This window comes from Choloepus didactylus, chromosome 6 (genome assembly GCF_015220235.1).
Source record: "Choloepus didactylus isolate mChoDid1 chromosome 6, mChoDid1.pri, whole genome shotgun sequence".
Lineage (NCBI taxonomy): Eukaryota > Metazoa > Chordata > Mammalia > Pilosa > Megalonychidae > Choloepus > Choloepus didactylus.
The window spans coordinates 87,610,992-87,633,806 of record NC_051312.1 but is presented as its reverse complement, the minus strand read 5'-3'; the positions used below and the strand labels follow the sequence as shown (position 1 = coordinate 87,633,806).

Genomic DNA, 22,815 nt, shown 5'->3' with positions numbered 1-22,815 from the left:
ATAGCTTAAGGCAAAAGCATAGTGATCCCTTCTGTCCTTTTTGCATGTTTCTTGGCTTGGGCATGCACATGTGGCCCCAGGAACTTTCCATGAATATGAGTATTCCCTTCCCTGGGAAGCAGCATTTCCTGACAGTCCTGGGCACAGTACTGTATGGCCCACAGTCAGCAAAACTTTGCCCATAAAACTTTCTGTAGGGATTGCTTTGTGTGGTACCTTATACACACAGGGCAAGTTCTAGGGCAGCAAGCCTTTCAGAACTATCCTGGTTCAAACCTTCAGACTGCCACCACCAGACCAGGCTGGACATATATGCTCCCAATATGAGAACAAGGGTTGTTCTGCTCCCTCTGGTACCGGGCCCACAGATCTACATTGGGAATGGGCTGGCTTTGTGCAGAGCTGGTGAAGGGGATAGAGGTAAGGGTCATGAAGGGGGCTGATGATCCTATCAAAATTAATTTTAGGACATTTTGTCACCTCCACAAGAAACCTCATACCACTTAGCCATCACCACGTATCCCTAAGCAAACACTAATCTACTTTCTGACTGTAACTGTATAATAGCTGCTGTAAATCCTTGTCTGGCAACTGCAACATCTGTCTGTTCTCTGGAGATTTCATATAAATGGAAACATACAATATGTAGCCTTTTGTGACTTCTTCCTGACAGTTCACCTTTATTTTTGAAGGATAGAACCATGGGATATAGGATTTTTAGGATGAGGGTTTTTTCATTCAGCAATTTGAAAATATGATTTCATTGTCTTCTGTTTTCATTTTCTCTGCAGAATAGATAGTGAAAATTTATATCTACTCTGCCCTCTACTTCCTTTGCCTTCTCTACCCCCATGTATAATGTTTTTTTCCCTGTCTTTTTTCCAGGTTTTCTCTTTATCTTGGATTTTAGTAGTTTGCCAAGGTGTGATTTTCTTTGTATTCATCCTGCTTGAAGTTCATTGAGTTTCCTGGTTTGTAAGTTCTTTACTTTCACCATATTTAGGAACTTTTTGGCTATTATTCTTATGAATAATTCTTTTCCCCCATTCTCTTTATCTCTTATCTCTTGGAATTTGATTTATACATGTGTTAAACCACTTGATATTATACTATAAGTAACTGAGGCTATGTTCATTTTTCTTAAATCTTTCTTGGTTCTTCACCTTGATAATTTCTGTTGATACATACTCAGGTTTGCTGATCCTTTCCTCTGTCATCACCAGTTTGGTGTTGAATCTAAACAGTTACTTTTTCTTCCCAGTATTGTAATTTAGATCAAGTTTACATTTGGTTTTCTTCTATCATTTCTATTTCCTTTCTGTTCATTTCTTAAGCATTTATCATCCTGTAAATCTTAGAACATATTTATAACAGCTGCTGTAAATGCTCCTCTGGTAACTGCAACATATGCATCATCTCAGAAACTGTTTTTGCCTACTCTTTTCCCTTGAGTATGAATTATATTTTTCTGTTTCATCACCTGTCTCATAATTTTTTATTGAATACTGGACTTTATGAATAATATATAGGAGACTCTGGATTTTGTTCTTCCAAAGAGTGATTTTTGTCCTAGAAGGCAATTAAATTGGCTTGATTTGAACTCTAAACTCCCCTGTGTTGGGCAGCAACTAAAATCTCTGCTCAATTAGTTCAATATCCAGCTGCTTTTCTTTCGCTGGGAACCCTGAAGTTGCCCCACACTGTCCCCATAAGTAGTTTAGGCGTAAGCCAAGGATTTTTAACATGTTTTTAAATGCAGCGATTCATCATCTTTGCCCCTTTCTCCCTTCCAGGATTCTCCCACTCCCCAATATTTCTAACTTTTGGTGAGTCCTGAACTTTGGCCTCTGACATTTCAAGTCAGTTAAATTGTGAGCTGCTGTTGCCAGAAGAGGGTAGTGTCTTAGACCAAAAGTTGCATACTGGCAAATCTTACTTCTAAAGGATATATTCTATGTTATGGTCTATGTTTAGGTTCTTCAAAACCTGGGGGCTGAGATAGGTAGTACAATGTAGCTTTCTGCCATTGGCCATGCTATGTCTTTTTTAATAACAAAAGAAGGTAGTATATTCAGAAGAATATGATCTGTGATTAGAAATGGAATGGAATCATGTTTTTGCAGACAACTAGCTAATTAACCTTGGGCAATTTACTAAACTTCTGAGTTTATTACTACCTTTTCTTGAAAAGCAGAAGTTAAGATTATCATTGTCCTATAAAATGCCCAGTATAATATCTGACACAGATACACACACACACACACAAAATGATAGTTTTAAGTTTTGCATTATCTACATAGAGGTCAACTTATACCTGTGGCCTTTAGAAACCATGAACACTTAACGTGGCTTAGTTTGCCAGGGCTGCTATAATAAAATACCACAGACTGGTTGGCTGAAACAATGGAGTGTATTGGCTTACAGTTTAGGGGCTAGAAATCTAAAATAAAGGTATCAGCAGGTGTTGGCTTCTCCAAAGTCTGTAGTGTTCTGGTGTACTTTGCTGGCAGTCAGTCTCTACCTCTGTCACATAGCGATCTGTCTTTTTTTATCTATGCCTTGACTTGTACTTCTTTTCTTGCAAGGACTCCAGTCATATCAGATTAAGGCCCATCCTGTTTTACTTTTGCCTCATCTTATTAGGATCTTCAAAGATCTATTTACAGATGAGCTCACACTCATAGAGTCAGTGTTTAGGACTTGAACATGTCTTTCTGAGGACGTGAATCAATTTACCACAATATGTAATCCCTGTATTTAATGGAAGTTGTTTTTATCAGACATCTAAAATAGAACCTCTATTATTAAATTTGTTATATTTTATAGAATTAATATTTATAATGAAATCACTTGTTTAAGAATAAGACTTACTTTGAATACACCTAGATACATATATTTTTTACCTCTTGAAAAAGTGTTGTATGTCAGTTTAACAAACTTCTGTTTACTTAGTGTATATGCCAAGCATTGTGTGCATATTGGATGATATGGAGTAAACAAGAGCTTATAGTATAGCAGGAAATACAAACTTTAAGCAAATCAGTGCAAGTTTGTGTATCATTCTACAGGAAGTTTTGGAGTGAACAAGAGCATTAAGTTTACAAGGTCCCCATATTAAAGAATCCTATTCAAAATGCTTACAATCTCTTGAATAAAACAACCATTTTAATAAGCTATTTTGTGTTCCCTTATTATATATTTTATATGTTCCTTTGTTTTTCTCCATCACTATTTTTCCTTTCTGTGAAGTGCCTTTTATTATCTTCAGAATTTTAGATTTATGTTTTACAGATTCAGATCAATGTTAAATACTTGTTTCTAACTTTACTGTGAATGGTTCTAGAGTTCTTACCTTTCAGCACATATTTTTTTATATAAAAATATTTAGTGTATAACATATAACAGAGTTTTATCATTAGTTATTTATGGATGGTAGGATATACATAATTTTCATTTTATTCTTGATCTTTTCTGTACTGCCTGCTTTACAAAGGAGCATTTTGTTCTTTTATAAATTATTTTAAGATAGATATTTTTCAAAACAAACTACAAACTAAATGTGCTACTTGCTTGTGAAGAAGCACATAGGTCGACTCATTCCTCTCTAAAGAGTCTCTTCTCAAGCATCAGTTTGCTTTTGACCAGTATCTAAGGGAACTAGCTCTGTCTCTTTTTCTCTTCAGCCTGTTGTTTTAGTCTCTCCAGAAAAAGACAATTGGGAATAGGTGATTTTGTGAGATTTACTTCTCTCTTTGGCTCAGTTTTTTTCTCAGGATTTTATTTGGCATGTGAAAAGAGGGTAATGTAGAAGCCAGGATTAGTTCTGTAATAAAAATTGTGTTGAAGTCTAAAGTTACTTTAATTCATGCTAAAATATGAATGACCAGGTATTGTTTTATCCTTCCCAAAGTATTTACATTTAGGGGAGCATTAGAGATGTCCCTTTGTCCAGTTTATAATTTATATAATTGATAAAATTTCATGCATTCTTTAGCATTTACTGAATTTGTGCCAAGTTCTTGGGGAAATAGGTCAATTAGATATGGTCATTTTCCTTGGAGAGTGTATACCTAGTAAAAAACTGCCAATATTCCAGTCTTTGACCTAGTAGTGCTTTTATATGGCTTAACCTAATAATACCAATAAAAAGTAGTACTGTGGAACTTTGGGGGTTGTCCTGCCACAGAAGTGGAAAGGTCCAATCCTGGGAGAAGTTTTAGAACAGCTTCCTATGTCTTTTTCACTCTTAAACAATGTAGTTCTTATAGCCCTTATAACCCTCTTAAGACTCTATCCTTTGTCTTTATACTCCAGGCATTATGTTTGGATTCACTGGATGAGGTGGTCCTAAGCCTCCACTTGCTCCAAATTACTGTCCAGGAGTATACTAAAATTTTTTCGCTGTCTGATAGTAGTTCTTTTCCTTACGGCCCAAGTAGGTATCTGCTTGGCCTTTTGTGAATTGTGAATTTCAGCATAATTGTTTTCCTCCATCCTGTCTCTTCTTTCTCTTCAACTCTTAACTAATAAAATACTATTTATTGATGCTCTTAATTAGAGAGATTGTTGTCTGGAGCATATCATGTCAACAAAATCATGACTATATAGCTTTTAATTATTATTGGTTTAACTATTCAAGATATTTCTCATTGAGTTTAATTCTCTGTGGAAGAATTTCTTGAGAATCCAATGAAATGTGTTCACTGAATGAATCCCTTTTTTCTTTACTTTTCAGTTGGAAAAACATCCTTGATCACCAGATTCATGTATGACAGTTTTGACAACACCTATCAGGTATTTTGTTTTTGCCACCTTGTATCTATTTTGAGTTACAAGTATTGCTCAAGGTATTTTCACAAAAATTCATTTATTTGCATGCAGTCATGGATATAAAAGCACTATTTGAAATCTGGAGATGTAATCTAGAGATAGGAGTAGTATAGATATTCTTTCATGGAAATTTCTTCCAAGTCAGGATTCTAATACAAACTTGAAGTCAGGAATAGAAGAGTAATGAAATTAGAAATCAATAACAGAAGGAAATTTGGAAAATTCATACGTATTTGGAAATTAAAAACACACTCCTAAATAATCAAGAGATCAAAGAGGAAATCACAAAGGAAATTAGAAAATACTTTGAAATGAATGAAAAAAGTAAACAGCATACCACAGTTATGGGATGCAGCCAAAGTAAACAGCATACCACAGTTATGGGATGCAGCCAAAGCAGTGCTAGAGAGGAATTTATAGATATAAATGCCTGTATTAAAAAAGAAGAAATATGTAAAATCAATAACCTAACCTTCTACCTTAAGAATTAGAAAGAGTAAGCTAAACCTAAAGCAAGCAGAAGGAATGAACTAATAATGATTAGAGCAGAAATGTATGAAATAGAATATAGAAGTCAGTAGAGGAAATCAACAAAACCAAAAGTTGGTTCTTTAGAAAGATCAACAAAATTAACAAACCTTTACTTAGACTAATCAAGAAAATAGGAGAGAAGACTCAAATTACTAAAATCAAGAATGAAAGAGGACATTTCTACTGACCATACAGAAATAAAAAGAATTACAAGGGAATACTATGAGCAATTGTATACCAACAAATTAGGTAATCTAAACAAAATGGACAAATTCCAGGAAAGGCAAGCTACTGAAACTGACTCAGGAAGAGACTTGAGAAAATCTGAATAGACCTTCTTTTCTTGGTTTCCCAGCTGCTAAAAAAAAAATACCATACAATGGGTTGGCTTAGACAGTGAGAATTTATTGGCTTTTGGATTTGAGGCTAAAAGAAGACCAGAACCCAGGCCATCAGCAAGGCTATGCTTTTTCCCCAAAGACTTGGTCTTCTTAGACTTGCTGCCAGCAGTCCGTGGGTCCTTGGCTTTTCTGTTACATGGGCAATGCCCTCTCCTTTCTCTTCTGTGTTCTGTTGACTTCCAGCTTCTTCTCAGGCCTTTCTCTCACTATTACTGAATTTCTTCTGTGTATAAAGGGCTCAAGTAATCCAGATTAAGACCTGTATTAGTCAGGTTTCTCTAGGGAAGCAGAACCAACAGGAAATATCTGTAAATAGTATGAGATTTTATAAAAGTGTCTCGTGCAACTGTGGGGATGCATGAGTCCAGATTACCTAGGGTTGGCTGCAAGCTGGCACTCCAGTGAAGGTCTTTGATGAATTCCCTAGGAGAGGCTGAATTCCCCAGACTGGCTGAAGTAGAGACAAAAGTTCTCTCTTCTGACTGCTTAAGTCACCCTAAAAAGCCTTCAATTGATTAGATTAAATATCTCTCATTGTGGAAGACACTCCCCTTAGCCAACTGTAGATGTTATCAGCCATGGATATAACCATACTGATGATTTAAGTGTACAAAATGTCCTCACAGCAACAGGTAGGCCAGTGCTTGCTTGACCAGACAACTGGGCACCATCACCTGGCCAACTTGATACATGAACTTAACCATCACAAGACCCAACCTCATTCAGATGGTCTACACCTTAAATAAAAATAACATCTTCAAGAGGTCTTGTTTACAGTGGGTTCACAGGAATGTGGATTAAGGTTAAGAACTTGTTCTTCTGGGGTATATAATTTAACCTATCACAGTAGGTTAACAAGTAAAGGAATAGAATTCGTAATAAAAAAACTTCTCACAAAGAAAACCCCAGTCCCAGGTAGCTACACTGGTGAATTCTACCAAATGTTTAAAGAAGAATTGACACCAATCCTTCATAAACTCGTCTAAAAGATGAAAGAGGGGATAACACTTCCCAATTCATTCTATGAGGTCAGTATTACCTTGATACCTAAACCAGTTAAAGATGTCAAAAGGAAAGGAAAGGAAACAGATCAATATTCTTTATGCATATAGATGCAAAGACCCTCCACAAAATAATATGGGAGACTGTATTCAGCAACATGTAAAAAGGATCATACTCTATGACAAAGTGGGATTTATCTCAGGATTGTAAGATTGAAAAATCAATGTAATACTCCATACGAATAAAGGACAAAACCATGATCGTGTTATTAGACACAGAGCAAGCATTTGACAAAATCCAATACCCTTTCATGATAAAAACCCTCAACAAACTAGGAAGAGAAGGGAACTTCCAAAACATGATAAGGGACTTCTGTGAAAAACCCAGAGCAACTTCAAGTTGAAAGACTGAAATCTTTTTCTCTAAAATCCAAAACAAGACAGGCATGTTGGCTCTTACCATGTCTATTCAACCTTGTACTGGAAGTTCTAGCCAGAGCAATTAAGCAAGAAAAAGAAGTGTATAAAAGGCATCCACCCCAATTGGAAATGAAGAAGTAAAATTATCTCTGTTTGCCAGTGACATGATCTTGTATATAAAAATTCTAAGGAATTCATAAAAAAAAAAATTAGAGCTAATAATAAACAAGCTCAGCAGAGTTGCAGGAAACAAGATCAGTATACAAAAATCAGTTGTATGCTATACATTAGCAATGAACAGTCCAATTTCAAAACTGAAATTAAGAAAACAGTTCCATTTATAATAACATGAAAAAGAATTAACTATTTAGGAAGAAGTTTACCAAAATAAGTTCAAGATGTTTACTCTGAAAATTCTATGTGTTATGCACTGAAAGCCAAGATTTTTGGAAGCCATTAAAAAGTCTTAAATGAATGGAAAAATATCCCATGTTAATGTATCAGAAGACTGCGATGAGTACATCAGCTCTTTCTAACATGAAAACGTCCTGTTTCAGTCTTTGTGTTGAGAGCTTTTAGGGGAAGCGTAGTGATGAGTGTCACTGTCAAAAATCTAAAAGTGAAATTTGGTCTATTTAGTCTTGGTTAGAGCTCTCTTGCCATGGACCGTGCTCCTTGAAGATGTGTCCATTTGAGGTTTGTTTGCACTTCTGACGTTGGGTGTCTCTGGCTGAAGATTCAGTGTGTCTCTTCCTTAAGCTGTGCGTCCTGTTACTAGGTACTGTCCCGGATTCTGCAAGTCATAGTTTATGCCCTATATTGTCCTACTGTTCCTAACATTTCATTTTCCAAGCAAGTAATCTTTGATTTCATTTTGTTCTTTGTAGTTCTAGACACTAGATTGTAGTTTAGCTATTACTGACATTTTTCTTTTTAAAAAGGGATGTATTTTCTTGCACAGTTGTTCACAAAGAAGTTACAGTCCTCAATGCTGTTCTTTGTTTTACAGATACAAGTTTTCTAGCACAAAGATACAAGTTTTCTAGCCCAAACAATTAAGAAAAACTGTAGAATAGGTCTCAACATATTCGCTTCTGAGCCCTCGGGGGCTGGTTTTCCTAAGCTTCAGGCTGCATTGGGCTGGGAGGGTTGTATGCGTAAGCAGACAACGTGTTGTTCTGGCAGACTGTGACTTTCTGTACTAAAATGTTACTTTATATCAAAAGTTAAACAGTCTTTAGTACAACAAATAAAGGTCAATTTCTATTAAAAAAAAAAAAAAAGACAAGATGGCAATACTTTTCTAATTGCTCTACAGATTCAATACAGTCTCCATAAAAATTCCACCTCACTTCTTTGTAGAAATTGACAGACTGATCTTAATATTAAATAGATAAACAAAATAGTCAAAGGGACCCAGAATAGCCAAAAGAGATTTTAAAATGAAGAACAAAGTTGAAGGATTTACAATTCCTGGTTTCAGAGCATACTGCAGAGCTACAGTAATCTAGACTGTGTAATACTGGGATAAAGATAAACACATAGGTCAATGGAATAAATTGAGAATCCAGTAATATACCCACACATGTATGGTCAATTGATTTTTGACAAGGGGGTCAGACAAATTCAATAGGAAAAGAATAGTTTTTTTCAATAATTGGTGCTGGGACAACTGGATAATCACATACAAAAGAATGAAGTTGGACCCCTACCTCAGATCGTATACAACAGTTAATTCCATGGATCAAAGACTTAAATGTAAACTAAAATTATAAAACTCTTAGAAAAGTATATGTAAATCTTCATGACCTTGGATTAGGCATTGCATTGTATGCTTTAAAAGAATGAATGTTATGGTATATGAGTTATATCTCAATTTTTAAAATCCTGTCATTTTATATATATGAATATATAATTTCACCTAGTCAAAAGTCCTATAAACAAACAAAGGATAGGGGAAAGAGACTATCTAGGAGGCAGGGGTTCTATTTCAAAAGGTAGAATTTCAGTGAAGGCTTTTCTGAGGTAACGTTTGGGCAAAGATCTTGTGGTGGTTTGGAACTGTTATGTGCCCCCAAAAAAGCCACGTTCTTTTAATCCATTCCTCTGGGTGCAAACATTTTGTGAGTGCTACTTTTTGGTTAGATTGTTTCACTTGAGATGTGACCTAGCCCATTCAAGGTGGGACTTAATCTTTTTACTGGAGTCTTACTGGAGTCCTTTACAAAAAGAAGATAAAAGACACAAGAAGCCCAGAGAGTTCAGAGAAAAGCCCTGGAGAAGCTGAGAGGACCCACAGGAGCTCAGAGAGGAAGCCGCTGAAGCCAGAAGCTGAAAGCAGTGAAACCCTAGAGAGAAGGATCAGCAGGTGCCAGCCATGTGCCTTCTCTTGTGACAGAGGTGTCCTAGATGCCAGCAGCCTTTCTTCAGAGAAGTTATCCTGTTGATGCCTTAATTTGGACATTTTTGCAGCTTTAGAACTATAAATTATAATCTCCACTGCAAAAGCCAACCCATTTCTGGTATATTGCATTTCATCAGCTTTAACAAATGGAAACAGATCTGAATAATGAGAAGTAGCAAAAGCTATGGAACCTCAGAAAGAAATGTCAAGAGTTTGTCATGTTTTAGCCTAGCACTGCTGCTGTTTCCCCTCACCTATACCACAGCTCCATGGTGCAATAGTACTGTCATACTGTGAGAATAGGGCTGGGTTGAGTTGACAATGTCCAGGGACATTGAAACCAGTAGTAATCTTTGTGGCAAAGAATTAGAGAAGGCCAGCATCACAGATGCCTGAGGATGTAGTCCTAAATGGATCAAACCATAGACTGGCCAGAAATTTAACAGGAGATCTGGGGAGCCAGATAGCTATGGAGGGCCTTGATAACTTCCTAGATATCCCAAGTGGTCTGGAAATCTGTTTGTATGTTCAAATTTTCTACCAGCTCAGATGCAACAAAAGCCCTAACTCTCTACTCATCCTTAACTGAATGTGAGGTCTTGTAAATACAGAAAGTAAAAGCTAGGCAGACTTGTAAACTGTCAGCAATTTGAATGTGTTCTCCAACTCACTCACAAAGCCAAACCTCCACAAACTTTCCCAATATACAGAGAAGGGTATGCATACATAATTCATTCTCTGAGGCCAATATTACCCCGATAATAAAGCCAGACAAGGATATCATCATGAAGGAAAATCCAGATCAATACTCCTCCTGAATATAGATGAAAAATTCCTCAACAGAATATTAGCAAACTGAATCCAGCAACATTTTAAGAAGATTGCATACTATGATTGTTTTGGTTTGCTAATGCTGCCATCATGCAAAATACCAGAAATGGATTGGCTTTTATAAAGGGGATTTATTAGGTTACAAATTTATAGTTTGAAGGCCATAATAGTGTCCAAACTAAGGCTTCAACAAGAGGATACCTTCACTGAAGGAAGGCCAGTGGTGTCCAGAACACCTCTGTTAGCTGGGAAGGCATGTGGCTGGCATCTGCTGGTCCTTTGCTCCTGTGTTGTGTTTCAAAATGGCTTTCTCCAAAATGTCTCTGGGCTTCTGTCTTTACTCCTTTCTTTCAGCTCCTTTCTTTCATCATTGCTTCTTTCTCCCAGGGCATTTCTCTCTAAGCATCTGGGGTCATCTCTTAGCTTCTCTGGGGCAACTCTGGGCTTCATCTCTTTGCTTAGCATCTCCAGACATCCTTCTGTCTGCATCTCCAAGTGTCTACAAGCATCAGCACCTGAGCTCTTTAAAGTACTGCCCCTTAATAGATGGGGTCCACACCAACATGGAAATAACCCAATCAGAGTTTTCACCCACAGTTGTGTGAGTTACGTCTCCATGGAAACACTCAAATCAAAAGGTTCCACCCTAATCAAAAGACTAGTAAGTCTGCCCCACAAGATTGCATCAATGAACATAGCTTTTTGGGGGACACAATATATCCAAACCAGCACAATGACCAAGTAGAATTTAGTTCAGTAATGTGAGGTTGGTTTAACATCCAAAAATCAATTCTTGTAATACACCATGTTAATAAAGTTCAAAAACCACATGATCATCTCGATAGAGACAGAAAAACCATCTGATGAAATCCAACACATATTTATGATAAAAAATTCAAGAAGAAAGGAATAGAAAGAAACTTCCCCAACCTGTGAAAAACCTACAGCCAACATCATACTTAATGTTTTCTCCCTAAGATCAGGAATGTGTTAGATTGGATTATGCACCCCAATTTAGATACACTCTTAATCCACATTCCCGTGGGTGTGAATCCATTGTAAATAGAATTTCTTGAAGATGTTATTTTAAATTAAGGTGTGGTCCAACTGAATGAAGGAGGGTCTTAAGCCACATTACTGGAGGATCTGTAGAGAGAAAAGAACCAAAAGCCAGAGAGAAGGGCACAAGGAGTAGTCAGAATTAAGCGGGAACCTGAAAGAGAAAGGAGGGCACATAACCATGCAACATGAGGCAGAAATGCAAGCCAAGGAACCCCAAGGATTGTGCCAAGCCAGCACCAAAACTCTGCTGAACCTGGGAGGAAGCAGCTTTCTAGCCTGCTAGCCTCCAGCCCTGAGTCGAAAAATGCTTGTTATTTAAGCCACCCATCGTGTGGTATTTGTGATAGCAGCTCAGGTAAAACTAAGACAAGGAACAAAGCAAAGATGTCCACTCTTGCCTCATCTAGTCGTCGTCATATTGCAGAGTTTAGCCAATCCAGTCAGGCAAGAAAAAGAAGTAAAAAGCATCTAGATTGGAGAGGTGAAAGTAAAACTGTTTTCATTTTCAGATGACATAGAAAATCCAATGGAATCTATTTTTTAAAATCTACTAAACTAATATTTGAGTCATTTCAATCAATATGTAAAAATCAATTGCATTTTTTATGCTACCAAGAAACAGTTCAGAATGTAATTAAGAAAACAATTCCACTCACAAGAATTTTATTCAAACAGAATAAAACACTTAGAGGCAAATTTAACAGTGTAAGACTTGTACTCTGAAAACTACAAAACATCACTGGGAGAAATTAAAGAATGTACAGGAGGACTCAATGTTGTTAAAATGGCAATTCTCCCTAATTGTTCTATAGAGTCGTCTGTAGGTTGCTGTTTTGCAGAAATTGAAAAGTTGACCCTAAAACTTACATGGAAATTCAAAGGACCTAGAATACCCAAAACAATCAAATAAATTTTAAGGCCTAGACACCCAGTTTCAGAACTTAACATAAAGCTACAGCATTCACGACAGTGTGGTACTGGGGTAGGGATTCATATAGGTAGATGAAACAGAATTGTCAGCCCAGAAATAATTTTCAACAAAGGTGCCAAGGGAATTCAATTAAGAAAAAATAGTTTTTTTTACAAATGATACTGAAACAATTAAATATCAATATGCCGAAAGATGAATTTAGGCAACCCTTACCCTCCCACCATACATTACAATTGTGAATTTGTAAATATGGTAATGAATCATAGTCCTAAATACAGGAACTATGACTGTGAAATTTTAAAACTTTTGTACTTCAAAAAACCCCATTAAGAAAACAAGAAAGTCCATGAGTTCTGAAAAATAATCTTCAAAAAAGAGAAAAGCACAATCTCATTTTCACTATGAGTGATAACTAGTGCGTCAACTCCTTACTCTGAATATTCTTAATTAATGCCTTTCCCATGCAAACTGTATTTCAGGGTAGCCACATATCTCTGCTTGCTAAATTCTTTACAGAAGAATTCCATCTAAAAATAAATGTAAAAGTTATGGCAGAATTAGAAAACTACCATTTTGCAATCTTGTTGAAGTAATTGATTCTAGTAACTGTTATTAATAGATGTTAAACCCACTGCTAGTTGAATGGGTAATTGGAAATTGGGTATTTGCAGGATCTCAAGATATCATCCTAAAGATTACTTGCTAATTAACAGTGGAGGAATCATGCTGTCACACCTGAACTCATTGATCAATGTTAGCAATACTACAGTGGAACAACTGAACATTGTGTGCCTATTAAATTCTGACCTACGAACCTGGAACCTGTTGAACTTGAATTTTACTTCGCATTAACAAATAAATTGGTGCCACAAGGAAGCAAGAAGATAATTCCAGAATACAGGTCCCTCTACAGGCAACAGAGCCGTCTCTTGCAAATGGGGTAGCAGATATATTTCACAATTTAAAAAGACTTAAGAGAAGATTGACTACCTGCACTTTGCAGACCTTGTTTGGTTCCTGATTATAAAAAAACTGAAAAGACATTTTTAATATAATCAGGGAAGATTTGAATATTACATTTTGACAGAGACTTAAACCTATGAAATCCCACAATCAGACCATTTCCATCATCTCCCAAAGTTTTCTGTACTTTTTAGTCTAGGAATTAGGCTTTCTGTTTTGTCTTTTTTTTTATGTTTGTATTTTTTAGAGCACTTGTAGGTTTACATAAAAATCATACAGAGTACAGAGTTCCCATATACTCCTCCCAAATAGTTTAGTCAGCCAGAGTGCTCCAGTTTCTTTTGGTGCTCTTTAGATCAGGTTTCTCAGTTTTCTAGGCACCTGGAATCCACAGCTTATAGGCTTCACCCAGATTATATTCCATTATGTATACTATTTTCAATCGGAGTAATGGCTCTCTCTCTTCCCAGCAGAGGAACCGCAAATAGAACTCTGGAACTAAAAAATGTGCTGAAGTTAGTGAGCCAAATGTGGGAACTTCCTTAGGGTATAAATTCGAGTCTGAATTGCTTGGCGGCTACAAACAAAGACCATAAGCTAATAAAATTGAACTAGGGGCTGGAGTGTTAGGCTAAAGAACTGTGAGCTAGAGTCTATATTTGAGTTCTCTGGGTATTTCTCTAAAGTACTCTTATGCTGAAGTTCTTTGTAAAATTAAGGAGATATTTCAGAAATACTTCTGTACTGTTGCTATTTCCTTATGCACTGAGACTGTTATATTTGTTCAATCAGATATGTAAGGGCAGTAATTTTGATATCATGAAGGTACGTGGAATTTGACAAAGATTTTGATTCTGTGTGAAATAGGTTGTTGCAAATGAATCCAAAAGATCATTGTACTTTGGCAATAATAGAAGCTAATGAGTTACCAGTTTTTATAAGAACTAGGTACAATCCTAGAGCCAAAGATACTGGATGAAATGTGGATGGTAAAGCACCCTACACTTTTATTTAGGAAATTTTTTTGGCTTGATTGTATGTCAAGCAGTATCTTTGAATATGAAAAATTGATATTTTAGTTAGCTTCCATTTAGTTATAAGGTGAATAATTCTTCAGTGAATCATATGAAGGTTCCCTATATGCTCCCTACTCCCATCATACATGAAACAAAAAGATTATTGAAATGAATAAAGAGTGCCAGTCTCATTGCTAGAAGTTAATTATTGGTTTTATGTGAGCCATGTGTAGTATCTGAAACTCAGTTAAATGAAATTTTATTTCACACAAATGTTAACTTTTATATAATTCATAATTCATCCTCTATATATGACTCCTTTTCAACTGCATATTTTAATTTTAAAAAAGAGGAAACTGGTTAGCCAGCAGTCCTCAAATGGCCAAACTTTAGACATTATTTAGACATCATTTCAAAGTGAAATGAAAAAGCTAAGTTACGTAGGAAACTAGTATAGCTAGAGAATCTGGAAGTGATTCCCCTGAATTGCTCTTGCTTTTCAAAGTTCTTTTTCTTTTTTCAATTATAAACCCACAGATTTTCTAACAGTTTCAAGTTTTCCATTATTGATTTCATCCAACAGTCTATGGTAGAAAAGATGCTTTCAGAGGTTATAAACTGGGAACTTTGCATCTTTGCACATAGCCTGCTGTTTTTTCTCTTTGTCACTTTTGGGATTTTATTTCTTTGTTCCCATATTCAAAATTATCAGGTTGGCACCATATTAACTTGCCACTTTTATAATTTAAAAACAATAGAATATTGGCAGTTTTACATGATTCAACTTAATATAAATAAGTTCATGAAAGATTTCTGACTGTGGTAGATTATTTTATTCAAGGAAGTGAATGTTGTTCAGAGTAACCATTGAGGTTACTCTAAATTTAAAGGATGTATTATCCCAAGAGATACTACAAAGTGACCATAAACAGACGTTAGTCAGCCAGATAAATTAGTGGGTTTTAGGCACACAGTAAACTTGTCCAGAAAGATGACAGTGATAGATTCTGTTTAGATTGTTCTATGCAATATTCTAGTTTGCTACCAACAGGAATAAAATCTCCAATTCGATGGACTACTTTTCCATCCAGGATTTTATTTCTTTTACTTTTTCTTTTTTTTAATTTTAATTTTTAATGACTTATTTTTAAAATTCACCGATTATCTAGTTTCTGTCCATGCAATGTGGCACATAGATATCTAGGGGGAAATAAACATATATTACACATGCAGATATATACACATACATAAATTTTTTTGTTTATGAGCAGAGTGATTAGCCTTACAAAACTGAATCAGTATTTGCATCATCTTGCTGGGGTTCTTTGCCTTTCTTTGGTTGTTTTGGACTCTTCTTCAACTTGTCCACTTTTCCCCCCTTCATTCTAGTCTTTGCTTTTTTTGGACTCTTATTATTTCTCTATTTTCTCGTGATAGGGAAAGCAGCCACTGAACAAGTCACAGAACATATGTTTGGACCATAGAAGCTGATTATTGTTGTTTGGCACAGAGGAAAACTTGCTTGCTTTACCTGATTATACTTCTTTTATATTTGAAAAGTCACATCCATTGTGGAAAATCATGATATTTGTGGATCTCAGACTATCTGTAGCATCAGGACAGGTGATAAGCCACTATTTAGAAAGTTAGGCAGAAGAGAAGACTCAGATTGAATGTCCTGAGATGAATCTAGTACTTACATTGTAAGTATTTAAATCCTAAGTTGAAAAACATAGTAGTAGTCACATGATTTGGGATAAAGGAGGAACTTTCTTTAGTAAAAATCAGTATGTATTGGAAAGAGCTGGACTTGTATAGTCAGACTCAGCTCCACAACAGAAAATGGATGATCTTGGACAAGTTACTTAACTTCTTTGAACCCCAATATTTTTATCCATAAAATGAGAAAAATAAGATTTTTTTTTAAATGATTACAGCTTCCATGAAGGGATGTATGAGAACTAGGAATGATCATGTAAAGAGCCTAAAACAATAGATGGAAGCCATTATCACTGAAAATTTTGTTCTTTCTTAACTTGGCTATCGTGGGTTTATGTGTTTCTTCATTATTTCTTCCACAACCTTTAATTCCCATTTGAACCCTAAATTACCGACCACCAATAAACTGCTGTTTTCTGTTAACTTCTTTGTTTTGTTTGTTTTACAGGCAACAATTGGCATTGACTTTTTATCAAAAACAATGTATTTGGAAGATCGAACAGTGAGTAGTGTTTTTATTGTGCAGGTTTTTTGTAACACTCAAGGGTAGAAAATGATATGATCAAAACTCCAATCAATGGTTGCCACCACAAGAAGTACTTAGCAAAGTTACCAAAGTTAGTTTGTAGGCCTTAAGGAAAACCATTATTACAGAGTTTAGTAGACTTAGCACTCTTGACTTTTTATCCTCGAGATCCAAAAGAGGGGAAAGCCAAGTTATTTCCAAAACCCTAGGCCCATTAAATGAAATTAGTCCTGTTGATTTGGGAAAGTGTAACAAATAGGGTTAAGAGAATTTTTACAAAGTATGTAAATAGAGCTTCTAAAGGTCTTTTTAATGCCACTCTTGAAGCGTTGAGGAAGATTTTGTTTGAATATCACAGTTTGTGAACTGAAAGGTTTGCTTTGTCAAAATAGAATGTGTACCAACATGGACTATGAATAGAAAGAAGTAACATGTATTTATTTGTTGGACTTTTTACCTTCCATCCTTTATTCCACCCTTAAATACAAGGTAAATTCTGTATTCTCCTTTGAGAAATGGCTAGCCCATTGTTCCTTGAAGAGATTTCTGTCACCTAAACTGTGAATATCTTAAATGCAATATCTCAGAAACTGCCACCCAAGAAACATCATTATGTCTTCAATGCCGTTTCTCATAATATGTGTGAATTGTTCTTTGTATGTTCTCTTTTATGTTTTAATGTATAACATGCCATTTCCTAAAATTTGAAGTTTGGAAACTGCTTAGTTATCAAGCTTTTCTTCCCCTAATTTAGATGTGAGAAAATAAGAATGTAAAGAAATTAATTTTTTATTTAGAGTTACAAAAAGATATTTCTCTTTTTTGTTAGATTTTATAGAATGTTCTGCCAGAGACCTGATTTCAAAATAATCTGGGCCCAGTAGGAAAATGGACATATTTAGCCTCAGATAGGCTTTCAGAGAAACATTAATTCCTTTACTCTGATAACCTTGACATTCACTTTCTTTTTTTCTCTCTCATGCTCACTATTTGAACACCCACAGTCTTCTTTTTGCCATCTGGAAGGTGTAGGGATTCAAAGGGAGATTATAAGGAGGTAAAAGGGAAGCTATGTTTCTGATGCTGTGAAATCTTTCCCAGTCCCATTTTTCAGTCAGGTACTTACAGAGACAGAGCATTTTAAAAATACCGTTTTTGGAAAAAGGAGAGGAGTTTTGTGCTATTTTCATTCCTCACCCACCCTTCAGCCTCTTGCATGTATCTACTTTCTACTTCCCTCTCACCTTTCCCTTTTTAAAAATATTATTTTTCTTTTTAGTATTAGTTTTTTTTTTTTTTTTTTTTTATTTATGTTTTCCCATCCCACAGATCAGGCTGCAGCTGTGGGATACTGCGGGTCAGGAACGTTTCCGTAGCCTCATTCCCAGTTACATCCGCGATTCTGCTGCAGCCGTAGTAGTTTACGATATCACAAGTAGGTATTTTGCAACAGCTTGACCTTTCTTATTTTTCTTGCTTGTTTGACTGATTTTGTTGTTAGGTACGATTGCAATTATGGGACACAGCAGGTCAAGAACGGTTCAGGAGCTTGATTCCTAGCTACATTCGTGACTCCACTGTGGCAGTTGTTGTTTATGATATCACAAGTGAGTGGGGGGGAATTATGCATTTCTGATCTTCTTTCAACCTTTAGCCTAGCTGCATGCATGTTCTTGTCTTGTGCTTGTTTTTTACACTGGCATGTAAAAATGAGTTTTGTCTTATCACCAAACCAGCCTGGTCAGAAATACTTATTTTGGTGTTTGTGCCTGTATACTTTATTTCCACCATGCCAGATTTTTTGCTACAAAAATTTTCCTTCATGTTCAATTATGAATCTTCCCCAAGTCTTTCTACCTAAGCTATACCATGCTTATGGTTGGAGATATGTCTCCCTTTTCATTTAACTTGGTCTCAGATTTCTCTAAAATAAAATAATCTGCATTTAAGACTCTTGCCAAGTTTTCCGAGTCCTTGGCTATTAAAAGCTTTTGCTAGCCAGCTTTTCTCTGCTTTCCTCTTCCAGCCATCCTCTCTCTATAGAGGAGGACAGAGAAAACGTAATGTGCAGTTTTCTATTAATCATTTTCATTTGACTCATATCTGAATTCTGTGCCTAAGAGTTATTTACTTTGTTACTAACAAATTACTCTCTTATTTCTCTTCAAGAAAATATTTAAAATGAGAGACTAAACATGGAATGGTCTTTCTTTCTCTTTTTTTTAAAGATTGTATAATGCCTTTGGCAATTTAAATGACTAAATTTTCCATGGAACATTGGTGACTGACAGGAAAATACTCTCTGATTGGAATTGTCTTTGTAAATCAGTTTATGACATACATTAGGCAATATTAAACATAATTACATGTAGTGGTCCATAGTTTGTAGGAAAATCAGGATAGTCCAGTATCCAGGACTTCTTTGAGAACACTTTATATAGACAAAGAAACTTTCTATTTGAGCTAGTGTTACTAGTACAATACATTTTTTAATATCTGCTAAATCAAAAGTCATGTTTACTTTAAAATTACAGTGGCAGGATTAGAAGTTAGAAGTTTGTCATTTGGGGAATTTTTTTTTTCTTTTTTTTGATAGGTATTGTATGCAGTCTCCGTTTGCAGCTTTACTTGGAGGTGCTATTTGTTTAAAAAATATATATTCATTATCATGCATTGACAAGTTTTGCAGCTTTAAAATGTTTGTGCTTACTTTATCCAAAGCAGGTGAAGCCTGGAGGATTTTCTTTTAAAATTTCACAAATGTGATTAAAATATTAGTAAATTGTTTCCTTTGGGTGCTGTAAAAAGTGTTGAAGCACCCTACTTAGAAGCCAACACTAGAAAAGATGGATTTTGTCACAAGTGATTCTGGTGCATTAAACTTATGAACTTTAAGTTAAAGTGATCACAAACTGAGTAAGCAATGCAAACAGAGTAATGTTGAAAAGCTGTTTAAAGGCTTTATGGATTTTCTGGGTATGTTGGAACTTAACTGGCTGACATACCTTTGGAGATGCTTTCTTTGTCATGTTTGGTATATGTAAGTGATCAAAAAAGCATTGTAGCAATGTAGCACCATGTTATCTGCCATAACTGTCTTTATGTTTTAAAAAGTATTTTTTTTTCAAGTACATATTGCATTGTACTCATTTAATCATGTCTGAAATTCTTAAAACTATTATAAAAAGTACCTTGAAGATTTTATTCATGTGATTTGTTTACATCACTGACAGTTATAATCAGATAAAATGGAGTTGTGTTGCAGGCACATTAAAAGTGGGGTCCTAATGTGCCAGCCCCCTTCCAACTTCCAGGGCTTCTTTTTCCTTTCTTTCTTTTCCTTTTTTTTTTTGTCATTACGTGGTGAGGCATTTGCAGTAACACTAATCTCTCTGTCCACCCTCCTATACCAGATGTTAACTCATTCCAGCAAACTACAAAATGGATTGATGATGTCAGAACAGAAAGAGGAAGTGATGTTATCATCATGCTAGTAGGGAATAAAACAGATCTTGCTGATAAGAGGTATGGAGTTATTTTATGTGGATACGGAATGTTTGATTTCTGTGTTAAGTATCTTGTTATTTTTGTCACTAAAGAATTGCTTTGCAGGGAGACATGTTTATCCCTTTTCCTTTAGTAAAGGTACCTGAAATATAAATAAAAAACATTAAATCCAATCCTTAATGGCAAATGAGTTTCGTTTTGTGTAAACCCATGTATAAATAACTCTAATGCAAGATTATTCACACATGAAGCTGATAAATGTTTCACATTTTTTATGACTCATAAGCATGAACAATTGTTTTGTTAAAGAACAAAACTTTTTTAAAACCCCTTTCTTTAAAAATTGTTCATAAAGGCAAAATGCAAACTCCTTTTTTTGGTAGTTTTCTTATAAACATTCATTATAATCCAGCGGTGTAAGTTTTCAAAAATGTATTTGTATGATTGAGCTGAACTGTGTAATTGAACTAAATAGGTTGATTTTGTGGTACCTTAGTCAAATGAGCAAAGTCATATTCAAGTCAAGAATTCAAAATGTATTAACATTCACTGTAGAACCTATGGCTTGAATATCTGCTTTCAGTGTTGTTAGGTGTCTTGCTGGATATTAGCATTTATTCTTTCTGCTTTAAATAGTCTTGACCATTCTACTCAATAATAGGAGCTTTTGCTATTTATTGTTTGTTTATTCATGAGTTGGACATTGAAATTCAGGTAGTGGATTTGCACTAGTAAAATGTTGCAGAGAAATCCAGTGTGTTCAAAGACTTGTGGAGGTATCAAGCCATTCCTGCCAGTGGTTTGTCAATTAGAACTGGTAGTACAGTTATAAAAATTTCTTTCTTAATTTAAAAGCAAATTCAAGGTATGACTTTAACTTTTTTTAATGAAAATGATTTCGGGGTACAAATTGCCATGATATAAATTTTCACCATTTTATTTACCTCCAGTATGAGAATCTGAAGATCACATTGATATATTTATTCTGGTACAGATTCCCTAAATACCTTCTTTTTAAATAGAAAGATTGTATATCTAATTGCTTCCCTTTATATCCAGAGTTATCTAAGAAGATACTAATAATAATAAACTTCTGTTCTTTTATTGCTTAATATTTCAATTGAGCACATAGATGCTAGAAACTTATCTAAATTTTATATATAGCAATTTTCATTAAGGCAATATTTGTCAGTTTCTCTGGAATTACCATCTTTTCCAGTCATTTTTGCCGGACTTTCACCCTTCAACTTTTCACATTTAAAAGGATTAGAACCTTGCTCATTCCACTAAAATCATTTCCAAATGGATGAAATATTTAAATTAAAAAAAACTTTAAAGAATTAAAAGAAAATCTTTTGGTAGTGGGTGGCCGTTTGTAAGCATGACATGATACATTGAAGCCATAAAGAGAAAGACTGATAAGTTTGAATACGTGGATCATATCCACCTAATAGGTTAACCATGACTTAGAAGATTGCTAATACATAGTTTCGTCAAGAGTCTGAATAAAACAAGAACTCTCATTCACTGAAAATGTAATTAACACAACTTTCTTGGAAAACAATTCAACAACACCAGAATTTAAAATACTCATTGACTTATCCACAGTAGTTATACCTATAGAATTGTGAAAAGATGAACATACAAGTATATTGTTGCATCATTATTTGGAATGCTAAACAATTTAAGTCAATCTAAAAGTCCACTAGTAACAGATTGAATGTATAAATAGAATTTTATAAATGAATACTTTGTAACTTCTCAAAAGAATAAGAGGAATTTATGTTGTTTAACATGTCCCTAACACTTGAAGCTTAAAAATGTACTTGATCAGTGTATATAGCATGATTTCCTTACTGTTTAAAGAAAAAAGATAGTAGGGATGTACTGATTTGAACAAATCTGAATAAGAATGCATGAAACTTAACAGTGGCTATTTTTGGGAAGGGATGGTATTATGGAGGACTTTTGTTGTAATGATTGATCTTTCAAAACATTTATTACATTTGCAATGAGAAAAAAAATTTTAAACAAAAAAATTTTGTCTTTTTCTCTCTTTGAGAATTCATACTTAAAAAAAAAACCAAACAAACAAACAAAAAAAATTTGGAAGAAAGACCAGAGAACATGTGTTTCATTTTCTCAGTGTATGCACCTAGGTATTTAGTACTCTTCCTGTCCTCTATAGCCCAATAATTCTCAAATGTTTCAAACCTCAAAATCACTTGGTAAATATGGTTTATAGATTCTCTTTTATGGCTCTGGCTATAAAAGGACATAGTTAACTTTTTAAAACTTTTGAATTTTTGGCCCTACATCTAGATACTGTGATTCAATGGGTCTGGGATGGGACCCATGAATTTATATTTTAAAGAAGCTCACTAGGCAATTCTGACACAATCAAACCAAACTTAAGGACCATCTCTATAGTTAGCCTCCAGTGACCTCCAACTACGTAACTTCTAGTTACCCTAGTAAAAATGCTTATGATTCTAAAACCAGGAAGCATTACTGTCTTTAATTCAAGAAATATTAATTAATTAATATAACCATTAATCCAAGAAATATTTATTCAGTGTCACTTATGTGCCAGATGCTGCTGCTCTGGGATAGAGTAGTGAACAAAAAAGACAAGTCTTCAAGAAGCTTTTATTCCAGAGAGTACAGAGAATA

General features: G+C 35.0%; 1 protein-coding gene across 4 annotated transcripts in view; it reads left to right on the top strand.

The window, feature by feature from the left end:
- The window catches only part of RAB6A (RAB6A, member RAS oncogene family), a 74,566-nt gene that overhangs the window by 19,295 nt on the left and 32,456 nt on the right, over positions 1-22,815 (top strand). For 2 of the 4 annotated variants that reach the window (XM_037840582.1, XM_037840584.1), the window contains exons 2-5: positions 4,736-4,794; positions 16,558-16,611; positions 17,965-18,070; positions 20,049-20,160. In XM_037840582.1, the coding sequence (XP_037696510.1) occupies positions 4,736-4,794; positions 16,558-16,611; positions 17,965-18,070; positions 20,049-20,160 (331 nt within the window). Of the gene's footprint in view, positions 1-4,735; positions 4,795-16,557; positions 16,612-17,964; positions 18,071-18,136; positions 18,243-20,048; positions 20,161-22,815 lie in introns of all 4 variants that reach the window. The other 2 variants (XM_037840581.1, XM_037840583.1) reach the window with 1 other exon arrangement.